Source organism: Salmo trutta, chromosome 1 (genome assembly GCF_901001165.1).
Source record: "Salmo trutta chromosome 1, fSalTru1.1, whole genome shotgun sequence".
NCBI lineage: Eukaryota > Metazoa > Chordata > Actinopteri > Salmoniformes > Salmonidae > Salmo > Salmo trutta.
Window position 1 is genome coordinate 55,803,893 of NC_042957.1, and position 12,196 is coordinate 55,816,088.

The window sequence follows — 12,196 nt, forward strand, 5'->3', positions numbered from 1 at the left end:
TACTGTAAATTGGACAGTGCAGTTAGATTAACAAGAATATAAGCTTTCTGCAAATATCAGATATGTCTATGTCGTGGGAAATTTTCTTGTTACTTACAACCTCATGCTAATCGCATTAGCCTACGTTAGCTCAACCGTCCCGAGGGGGACCCACCAATCCTTATGAGGTTTTAAATAGTTTTTTCCCTCATCAATCTACACACAATACCCCATAATGGCAAAGCAAAAACAGGTTTTTAGAAATGGTTGCTAATTTATTAAAAATGAATAACAGAAATATCATATTTACATAAGTATTCAGACCCTTTACTCAGTACTTTGTGGAAGCACCTTTGGCAGCGATTACAACCTAAATTTTTCTTAGGTGTGACGCTACAATCTTGGCACACCTGTGTTTGGTGTGCTCTGTCAGGTTGGATGAGGAGCATTGCTGCATAGCTATTTTCAGGTCTCTCCAGAGATGTTAGATCGGGTTTAAGTCCGGGCTCTGGCTGGGCCGCTCAAGGACATTCAGAGTCTTGTACCAAAGTTATACTTTTTTTTGCAAACGTATTAAAAATAAAAAACAGAAATACCTTATTTACATAAGTATTCAGACCCTTTGCTATGAGTCTTGAAATTGAGCTCAGGTGCATCCTGTTTCCATTGATCATCCTTGAGATGTTTCTACAACTTGAGTGGAGTCCAGCTGTGGTAAATTCAATTGATTGAACATGATTTGGAAAGGCACACACCTGTATATATAAGGTCCCACAGATGACAGTGAATGTCAGAGCAAAAACCAAGCCATGAGGTCGAAGAAATTGTCCGTAGAGCTCTGAGACAGGATTGTGTCTAGGCACAGACCTGGGGAAGGGTACCAAAACATTTCTGCAGCATTGAAGGTCCCCTAGAACATAGTGGCCTCCATCGTTCTTAAATGGAAGAAGTTTGGAACCACCAAGACTCTTCCTAGAGCTTGCCGCCCGGCCAAACAGAGCAATCGGGGGAGAAGGGCATTGGTCAGGGAGGTGACCAAGAACCCGATGGTCACTCTGACAGAGCTCCAGTGTTCCTCTGTGGAGATGGGAGAACCTTCCAGAAGGACAACCATCTCTGCAGCACTCCACCAATCAGGCCTTCATGTTAGAGTGACTAGACGGAAGCCACTCCTCAGTAAAAGGCACATGACAGCCTGCTTGGAGTTTGCCAAAAGGCACCTAAAGACTCTCAGACCATGAGAAACAAGATTCTCTGGTCTGATGAAACCAAGCTTGAACTCTTTGGCCTGAATGCCAAGCGTCACGTCGAGCAAACCTGTCACCATCCCTATGGTGAAGCATGGTGGTGGCTGCATCATGCTGTGGGGATGTTTTTCAGCGGCAGGGACTGGGAGACTAGTCAGGATCGAGGGAAAGATGAACGGAGCAAAGTACAGAGAGATCCTTGATGAAAACCTGCTCCAGAGCGCTCAGGACCTCAGACTGGTGCGAAGGTTCACCTTCCAACAGGACAACGACCCTAAGCAAACAGCCAAGACAATGCAGGAGTGGCTTCGGGACAAGTCTCTGAATGTCCTTGGGTGACCCAGCCAGAGCCCGGACTTGAACCCGATCGAGCATCTCTAGAGAGACCTGAAAATAGCTGTGCAGCGACGCTCCCCATCCAACCTGACAGAGCTTGAGAGGATCTGCAGAGAAGAATGGGAGAAACTCCCCAAATACAGGTGTGCCAAGCTTGTAGCATCATACCCAATAAGACTTGAAGCTGTAATCACTGCCAAAGGTGCTTCAAACAAGAGCTGAGTAAAGGGTCTGAATACTTATGTAAATTAGATATTTCTGTTTTTTTACAAATTTTGCATACATTTCTAAAAACCTGTTTTTGCTTTGTCATTATGGGGTATTATGTGCAGATTGATGAGGGGAAAAAACGATTTAATCCATTTTAGAATAAGGCTGTAACGTAACAAAATGTGGAAATTGTCAAGTGGTCTGAATACTTTCCGAATGCGCTGTACATCCAATCACATGTATTCTATTAATTAGGAATTCTTATTGAAAGGATATAACCCCGTGAGATGCACCATCCCGTGTTGAAACGCTTACCAGCGCACCACGTTCTGCTCTGGGCTGAATACACAAGTATATTGTGGTGCATCCGGTGGAACAGTGACTTGTAACTGGGAGTTCAACCTCCCCCCTGGGCCACAGCATAGTATACTGTACTGTACACAGCATTACAATCAGGCAATATAATCATGAACCTGAACTGTATTTGTAATGCTGCCAACCACAGCAATCACAGGACAATGCAGTCTATTTGAATATTCATAGACATTTGGCGTATGTTTTGTCAATGTGTCACAAACATCCCAATGTGGTTGCGACTCAGAGGGAGGATTTAGACTCCTCAACCCACAGTGCAGAACCTTCTGGAAGAGCAGTCATCCTCGTCACAGAGAGAGGGGGTAAATATAGAGTATAATTGTTTTGCTTTCAAATCTGTGATCAGTCAGTGGGACCGGTACGGTTGTGACAGAGCTCCATCTGTCGTCATTCTGCTCCAGATCCATCAGATTCAGAGCACCAATCTCTACCGTCAGCCAGTCACTGCGCTTTTATTGTGTTTAACATTCAGAAAGCGGAAACTCAATTACAATCCCTTTCATTAGTCTCAGCTTCCTGGATTGACTGAGTCAATGACACAATGGCTGACCATTGATAAAGTCTAGATTTCAGTGTGACATGAGTTTCTCCCCATATGGCCTGACAAAGTGAGACAGCATTAAAATATTGGTTCAACAATGACAATCATGCTGTTTGTAGGGAAGTTTGAGGGGGTGACCTTTATTCATTGAATAGTTTTTTATTAGGACACATGACATTATAACCTACATTATCTGACATTCTGATGCAAATCTAAAGCAAAAGAATATTCAGGAGGTGAGTCACCTTTTGTCAGACCACTTTCCAGACCAGATTTTATTCCATCATATATGAGCTGATTAGATACATTGGCTCTCAAGCAGCTAATCTCCTCTCCTGATCTCATTTGGTCTTTTTGAACCTATACGCTTCCCTGAATCTCTTTACTATATCCCTCTTCCATATCCGACTCCTGAGTTGGCTCTGAGGAGTGACCTCCTAAGTATTCCCGGTTCATGGTCCAGTTTCCTTCCTCCAAGGTAGGGCCCTGTCCATGGTGCTGATTCCTTCCTCCAAGGTAGGGCCCTGTCCATGATGCTGATTCCTTCCTCCAAGGTAAGGCCCTGTCCATGGTGCTGATTCCTTCCTCCAAGGTAGGGCCCTGTCCATGGTGCTGATTCCTTCCTCCAAGATAGGGCCCTGTCCATGGTGCTGATTCCATTCCATTTAAAACTTGTAGTGTATTTGACGTTTTAAAAGGCTTCTGAAGTTTGCAATTGTCACGCTGGTATAAAGGATTTTGTAGACAGGTGCAGGAATACACAATAGGGGTTTTTAATACACCCAAAACAAACACGTATACAAAAACACTGGGCTGTACCCAAACAAAAGAGCGAGGGTCAACCTCGTTGAACGACACGGGACAATACCCGTAATCAGAGGTTGGACCAAGTCATTGTTTTACAAGTCACAAGTAAGTCTCAAGTCTTAGCACTCAAGTCCCAAGTCAAGTCCCAAGTCAAGACAGGCAAGTCCGAGTCAAGTCTCAAGTCAAGACAGTCAAGTATCAAGTCAAGTCTCAAGTCCTAAACTTTGAGTTTCGAGTCCTAAACAAGTCATAATGTGCTCTTCACCAAATGTAATACCATTTCATATTTTTAACAAGAGTAATAGTTAGTTTATTACATTTACTCAAATCATGAATGCTTTTAAGTCAGGTCGAGTCATAAGGCTTTAAGTCCAAGTTAAGTCACGAGTCATTGGTGTTAAAGTCAAAGTTGAGTTGCAAGTCATCATATTTCTGACTCGAGTCTGACTCGAGTCCAAGTCACCTCTGCCCGTAATACACAATATACACTGCTCAAAAAATAAAGGGAACACTAAAATAACACATCCTAGATCTGAATGAATGAAATAATCTTATTAAATACTTTTTTCTTTACATAGTTGATTGTGCTGACAACAAAATCACACAAAAATAATCAATGGAAATCCAATTTATCAACCCATGGAGGTCTGGATTTGGAGTCACACTCAAAATTAAAGTGGAAAACCACACTACAGGCTGATCCAACTTTGATGTAATGTCCTTAAAACAAGTCAAAATGAGGCTCAGTAGTGTGTGTGGCCTCCACGTGCCTGTATGACCTCCCTACAATGCCTGGGCATGCTCCTGATGAGGTGGCGGATGGTCTCCTGAGGGATCTCCTCCCAGACCTGGACTAAAGCATCCGCCAACTCCTGGACAGTCTGTGGTGCAACGTGGCATTGGTGGATGGAGCGAGACATGATGTCCCAGATGTGCTCAATTGGATTCAGGCCTGGGGAACGGGCCGGCCAGTCCATAGCATCAATGCCTTCCTCTTGCAGGAACTGCTGACACACTCCAGCCACATGAGGTCTAGCATTGTCTTGCATTAGGAGGAACCCAGGGCCAACCGCACCACCATATGGTCTCACAAGGGGTCTGAGGATCTCATCTCGGTACCTAATGGCAGTCAGGCTACCTCTGCCGAGCACATGGAGGGCTGTGCGGCCTCCCAAAGAAATGCCACCCCACACCATGACTGGCCCACCGCCAAACCGATCATGCTGAAGGATGTTGCAGGCAGCAGAACGTTCTCCACGGCATCTCCAGACTCTGTCACGTCTGTCACGTGCTTAGTGTGAACCTGCTTTCATCTGTGAAGAGCACAGGGCGTCAGTGGCAAATGCCAAACGTCCTGCACGGTGTTGGGCTGTAAGCACAACCCCCACCTGTGGACGTCAGGCCCTCATACCACCCTCATGGAGTCTGTTTCTGACCGTTTGAGCAGACACATGCACATTTGTGGCCTGCTGGAGGTAATTTTGCAGGGCTCTGGCAGTGCTCCTCCTGCTCCTCCTTGCACAAAGGCGGAGGTAGTGGTCCTGCTGCTGGGTTGTTGCCCTCCTACGGCCTCCTCCACGTCTCCTGATGTACTGGCCTGTCTCCTGGTAGCGCCTCCATGCTCTGGACACTACGCTGACAGACACAGCAAACCTTCTTGCCACAGCTCGCATTGATGTGCCATCCTGAATGAGCTGCACTACCTGAGCCACTTGTGTGGGTTGTAGACTCCGTCTCATGCTACCACTAGAGTGAAAGCACCGCCAGCATTCAAAAGTGACCAAAACATCAGCCAGGAAGCATAGGAACTGAGAAGTGGTCTGTGGTTACCACCTGCAGAACCACTCCTTTATTGGGGGTGTCTTGCTAATTGCCTATAATTTCCACCTGTTGTCTATTCCATTTGCACAACAGCATGTGAAATTTATTGTCAATCAGTGTTGCTTCCTAAGTGGACAGTTTGATTTCACAGAAGTGTGATTGACTTGGAGTTACATTGTGTTGTTTAAGTGTTCCCTTTATTTTTTTGAGCAGTGTATATAGCACGCAGCATAACAGCTGCACCAACACATAGGTACTCACACCACCAACGGTCATGGGAACAATAATCGACCCCCCAATGGAAACCAAAGGACACGTATATTGTCACGTCCTGACCCTTGTAAGATATCATTTTCTATATTAAAGTAGGTCAGGGCGTGACAGGGGGGTGTTTTGGGTGGTTTTCTATGTTTTCTATTTCTATGTTTAAGTTCTAGTTTTTCTATTTCTATGTTTTTTTAGGGGGGTTGATCTCCAATTGGAGGCAGCTGGTGCTCGTTGCCTCTAATTGGAGATCATATTTAAGTAGTTTTTTTTCTATTGTCTTTGGGGGTAGTTGTTTTCTGTTTTGTTAGATTAACCTGACAGAACTGTCGGCTGTCATTTTTGTTTTTTTGTATTCAGTGTTCATTTTCATTAAAATTTACGATGAGCACTCAACACGCTGCGCCTTGGTCCCCTTCATATGACGCTCGTTACAGAACTACCCACCACAATTGGATCAAGCGGTGTGCCCGGGCAGAGATGGATACCTGGTCTAATGAGGATTGGATCGAAAGGAGAAACTGGACTTGGGGCCAGGTAATAGACAGATATCGTAGCCTACCGGGGAGGAATGAGAGGCAATTGGGGGGGGGCACACGGGTAGTTTGGTGGGACCAGGGGTGAGACCTGAGCCAACTCCCCGTGCTTATTGTGGTGAGCATGTGCCTGCCTCTCGCACTCTCTCTCCAGTGCGCCTCCATAGCCAAGTACGTCCTGTGCCTGCCTCTCGCACTCTCCCTCCAGTGCGCCTCCATAGCTCAGTACGTCCTGTGCCTGCTCCTCGCACTCTCCATCCAGTGCGCCTCCATAGCCCAGTACGTCCGGTGCCTGCTCTGCGCACCCGGTCCTCAGTGCGTCTCCAGTCCGGTGAGACCTGTTCCAGCTCCACGAGAAAAGCTTCCAGTGATAATCTATGGTCCGAAGCCTGTAGAGATGATCCATGGCACGAAGCCTGTAGTGATGATCCATGGCCCGGAGCCTGTAGGGATGTTCCATGGCACGAAGCCTCCAGAGGTAATCGATGGCCCGGAGCCTGTAGAGATAATCCATGGCAAGAAGCCTGAAGGGATTATCCATGGTCCGGAGCCTGTAGGGACAATCCATGGCAATAAGCCTGTAGGAATGATCCATGGCGCGGAACCTGTAGAGACGATCCATGGCATGGAGCCTGCAGCAACGGTCCCTAGTCCGGAACCTATAATGACGCTTCCCAGTCCGGAGCCTCCGGCGACGCTCCTCAGTCCAGAGCCACCGGCGACGCTCCTCAGTCAGGAGCCTCCGGCAACGTTCCTCAGTCCGGAGCCTCCGGCGACGCTCCCCAGTCCGGAGTCTTCGGCGGCAGTCCGCAGCCCGGAGTCTTCGGCGGCGCTCCGCGGCCCGGAGACTCCGGCGGCGGCCCGGAGCCTCCGGCGGCGGCCCTCAGCCCGGAGCCTCCGGCGATGATCTGCAGTCCGGTTCCTCCGACGACGATCCACGGTCCGGTGTTACAGAAGCAGAGGGATCTGCGGGTGGAGCGGGGGTTACACCCTGAACCGGAGCCACCTCCGCTGCTGGAGGATCTGCTGGATGGTAAGGTTCTGGGTACTGCACTAGACCCGCCATAGACAATTGTCACCCTCCCTACCCTCTCTTTTTGTTTTGTGGTTTCTTTTGTTGTTGTTGTTTTTTAGTTGCATTCGGAGTCCTCGTTGCCTCTAATTGGAGATCATAGTTAAGTTGGGGTTTTTCTATTGTGTTTGTGGGTAGTTGTTCTCCGTTTAGTTGTATGTTGCCTGACGGAACTGTTTGCTGTCGTTTTTGTTTCTTTGTAAAGTGTTTTGTTTTTCATTAAAGAACAATTATGAGCACTCAACATGCCGCACCTTGGTCCCCTCTATACGACGCCCGTTACATATATAGAAAACGAATCAGTGGGAATAGGGGACATGTGTGCGTGATGTAAGTTACAGAAGGATCCGTGACAGCAATTTACATTTTGAAATTTCAGACTTGATTTTCTCTTGCTTAAAATGTATCAACCCCGACAAACATTTCCATTATTTATAATCAACATGATAATTCACATTTCCTGTTGCTGCTGGATTATTTTCTTGAAGTAGAAAACTGGCTCAAATTAAGATCCTACACCTGTTGGGCCCTGTCCATGGTTCTGATTCCTTCCTCCCAGACAAATAGAAGGTTGCAATCTCTTTGATGCACCACATTGTTCTCTTTGTTGTCTAGACATGCCTCAGACACGCCACTGCAGTAAAGGGCCCTACTGAGGACATCAGAGCAGACTCATTTTGATGCAATGCCGTAGTCGGCGTAGTGCATCCTGCTTTGTTCCTTTGGTTTCATACGTCTATATTTGGAAGGTTTTCTCTACATTCTTTCTTACTCTAACTAGTCTGCACTTGTAGCATAAAAAGATTTCCGCTCCTTGTGTGTCAAAGCGAACTAGATGTTCTCTTCATAATCATGTTATGAGAGGTTACATGACCTGGATGAAAAAGTATGCACCATGGAGAGTATCTATTGAAAGTGCATTTCAGTACAGACAGACTCAATATGGATCTATGCCACAGCTCTTAAAGTGGCAATTATAAAGTGATTTACTGGTATGTGTAGTATGACGGGTACGAGACAGATATCTTTATGATGTTGTGTCTGAGATATGTTCATACACCTTCCCCCATCACCAGTCTTTCTCTGCACTGTGTTCCCTCCATCCACACTTTCAAGTAATGTACAGAGCTCTGATGGCTCAGGATCAATTAGTCTGACCAATGGAGGAGGAGTGAGGAGGAATCAATAGGTTGAATATTCGGTCGTCCTTGTAAAGAGGAAGTTGTTTCTATTAACACGTAAACCCATGGGAGGAGCTTAATATACATCAACAACTATCGATGACCTTCGGCTTGTACTGGGTGTAAAACTCATGTGAGAATCTGACCTTACAATGGTGAGGTTACTTCTCTTTTGATCCAAAATGATTTATTTCATTGTCACTCCTCAATCAAGGCCCTACTGCCTTCTCTCCCAAGCATTCATAGCTTTTACCAGCTCTCTCTGGGGTAAGACTAAATCTGTGGAGTGTTCCGTTTTACACTTCAAGGTAACTGAGTGTTGAAGGTATTCTGCTATGTGGGAGGTTTGTCCCTGGGATACAAAGACATTCCACTAGACAAGCACACACTGTGGAGAGGGTTTCTCTAGTTGGTCCAGAGGGAGAACCTTATGAAGAGGATCACACACACATTATTCACTCTATTTCCTATAGTGATGGGGAAAAAATCGATATAGTTACATATTGCAACATTATTTTTGGATGATATTAAGTTTTGATTTGTAATAATAAAAAATTATAAAAATAATTGTAGGTAGAGATAGTCGGCTGTACCTGCGCCAAAACTCTGGCATTTTTCATCTTATAGCTTGTTCTCCATCTTCTTTTTAAATAGTGAGCCAACATGCCTTCAGCACTTTTATTTCCATGGCTGATGTCACGCTCTGACCTATGAGAGCTGTTTTTTCTCTGTGTAGTTAGGTCAGGGTGTGATATGGGTGGGCAGTCTATGTTTGTTGTTTCTATGTTTAGTTCTGGTTTTTCTATTTCTATGTTGAGTTTTGGGATGATCTCCAATTAGAGGCAGCTGGTTCGTGTTGTCTCTAATTGGAGATCATATTTAAGTTGGGGTTTTTCTATGGTGTTTTGTGGGTAGTTGTTTTCCGTTTTGTGGTTGTTGCCTGACGGAACTGTTTGCTGTCGTTTTTGTTCCTTTGTAAAGTGTTTAATTTTTTCATTAAATAATAAGCATGAGCACTCAACACGCCGCGCCTTGGTCCCCTCTATACGACTGCCGTTACAACTGATCAAAACTCATTTTGTCATGCTCTCTCTCTCTGCAGCAGACATATAGTGAGCAATATGTTCCGAACATCGAATCGCAATATAAAATCATGACAATCGCAATACATATCGTATCAGCTCCTAAGTATTGTGATAATATCGCATCGTGAAGTCCCTGGAAATTCCCAGCCCTAATAGCTTATAGTATACATGTACACACACACACACACACACACACACACACACACACACACACACACACACACACACACACACACACACACACACACACACACACACACACACACACACACACACACACAGACACTCAAACAATCATGTACACTTTAGCTCAACATTAACCAAATATTGTATTAATTGTCACTGGTTGCCTGTCAGTCAATGCTAATGGCATCTTGACTGAGTCGCCCGTCATTGACAGGAGTGGATGTGGAGTGGCTAATGCATTAATTAACGCTCTACACAACACACACCTGGGAAACGGGATCAGTGTCTCTCTTGGCCCCTCTCTTCCCCGATTTATTTTGCAGTACCTCTTGGTCAATTTGCAATTTCTCTGTCTCTTTCATGTTCTACATGTATGTCTGGAGAGAGCGGGAGTCTGCTGCAGTGAATGTGTGTGTAAGAAGTAAGCAGTCAGAGACACAGACAGAGGCAGAATCAGGCTCTGGTTGAGGCTGAAGCTCTAGGCACCACAGAGCTTAAAGGGATAGTTCATCCCAAATTACACAATGACACATTGGTTTCCCTGTAAGCAGTCTATAGACAAGGTATGACAGCAATCCATGCATTCGTTTTATTTTCCTGCCATTGTTTCCAAATGCTAATGTTTTAGCATTTGTGGCACAAATCCCATTAAAGTCATGGTACCAATATTAGCATTTTTTGCGCATGTCCAAATCCTCCGAAAATATCTAAAATTGACTGTGAAGCTCAACAATGTCACTTATAGATGATTTGAACATGATGCATGAAAAATGCAAATATCGGTACCATGACTTGAATGGGATTTGTGCCATAAATGCTAAAACAGTGCCAGGGAAACTAAACCAGTGCCTCAGTTAGAAGCATTTCAAAGAGCCAGCCTGGGCTGGTGTAGGATTTGGCACTTCTCAGCGTTTGCTGCTGTTCCAGCCCAGTATTCTGGGTCCATCTGGGACCCAGGGGAGAGATAGGAGGATGGACACACTGTTCTGCTCTGCTGGGGGAACACAGAAAGAGAGAGAGAGAGACAGAGAGGGAGAGGTAGCGAGAGCGTTGGTCCACTTAAAAGCACTGGTCCACATTACTGAAGCACACACTCACATATACAAGCACATAATGCACTTACCCATCCTCTCTGTTCTGCTGTTTCCTGGTTTCTCTCCCTCAACGGAATTCACAGAGACACACAGAATACCATGTACTGTGTATATTAATGTACTGTATATGTGAGTCTTTATAGCAGAGGCGAGGTCCAAGTGGACTAAGAGACTGAAGGGAGGTGTCAAGTCATAACATGCCATTGCTTAGCTTATGTACTAATGTGGTGAGGTGATGTACAGGGGTTAAGTTGATGTCTGTTTCTCTGCTTCTAACCACCTCGTAACCTGTGAATCCCTCTGTTACCAGTACCTGATCTCTGTTGTCCTCTCTTTTTCTGCCTTTCTTCCAGAAGGATCTGCCACTGCCCCGCAAGAACAGCAGGTTAGTACATCTTCCCTCCCTCCTGGCCAACTGGGCACTCCCTATGAAACACACCCCGAGCCAGGGGAAGTGTGTGTTTGGAAACAGCAACTCTTTTATCAGCCGAGGGCTCATCTGTCCTGGTTGGACGATTTCCTCCCTATTGAATCCCTGTTGAGACATGATTAACATTTCAACACCCTATTGAGGGTTTGAGGATACTTTAGAGGTACTTAGAGGGGAATTAGAATGAATGGAGGAGGCAATCCTGCCGTCTGTCTGGGTAGACAGCGCTCTGCGTCTGATCGCTTTCCATGGTGCTGAAACACTTCCTCCTCCTTCTTTGTCTGTCTCTCGCTCTGCCTCTCGCTCTGTCTCTCGCTCTGTCTCTCGCTCTGTCTCTCGCTCTCCCTCTCGCTCACCCTCCTTTTCTCATACCCTAGCTTGTGTGTGGTAGGGAAACAGCTCCAGTGTGTTATTGTCTGTGTCAGCAAGACAAAGATATGGCTGACATAATTGATTGGGTTAATTAAATGTTATAATATGTTAATAATGTGGTAGATGAAGCTTTCATCATTCTATCATTGTGTGTGTGTGTGTGTGTGTGTGTGTTTATAATCACAGCATACAGAACACAGACCCAAGCAGTCTCTCTGTGTAGTCTCTGTCCCTGCTTCCATCCAGTCCCTCTCTCTGCCTTTCTCTGTAACCCGTCTCTTCCCCCTGCCCATATCACCCACACCATACCCCTGGGAAATAAACCAGGAAATGAACGTGGGGACCGTGCTGACCTCTGACGTCAGTGACCGCTGGTCATCTCCTCTAGTGGTATTCAGCTTTCATTTTGTCCCCCATTTAGTCATCAACTCTATGCTCTCCTCCAGAGATGTACCATCTGGCTTCATTCTGTCTCAGTCTGGTTCCCATTCTAGGCCTCCCTCCCCTTAGACCAGTATCATCCATATCATCCATTATAGATGAGCTCACTGGAGTAGGCCTCACATTAATCTACTGCCTTGATCTATTCATCTGGATGGGGTGTCTCCTCTATTGTTCTCAGTCGGCTTGTATTTATCAGCACTGTCGTGGTTTTACATT

At 45.7% G+C, this 12,196-nt stretch overlaps 1 protein-coding gene across 2 annotated transcripts in view; it reads left to right on the forward strand.

Annotated features, from left to right (window-relative positions):
* The window catches only part of LOC115201550 (microtubule-associated serine/threonine-protein kinase 1), a 58,246-nt gene that overhangs the window by 6,418 nt on the left and 39,632 nt on the right, over positions 1–12,196 (forward strand). Inside the window, exon 2 of one of the 2 annotated variants that reach the window (XM_029765271.1) lies at positions 11,088–11,119. In XM_029765271.1, coding sequence (XP_029621131.1) covers positions 11,088–11,119 — 32 coding nt within the window. The remainder of the gene's footprint in view (positions 1–11,087; positions 11,120–12,196) is intronic. The other variant, XM_029765282.1, reaches the window with a different exon arrangement.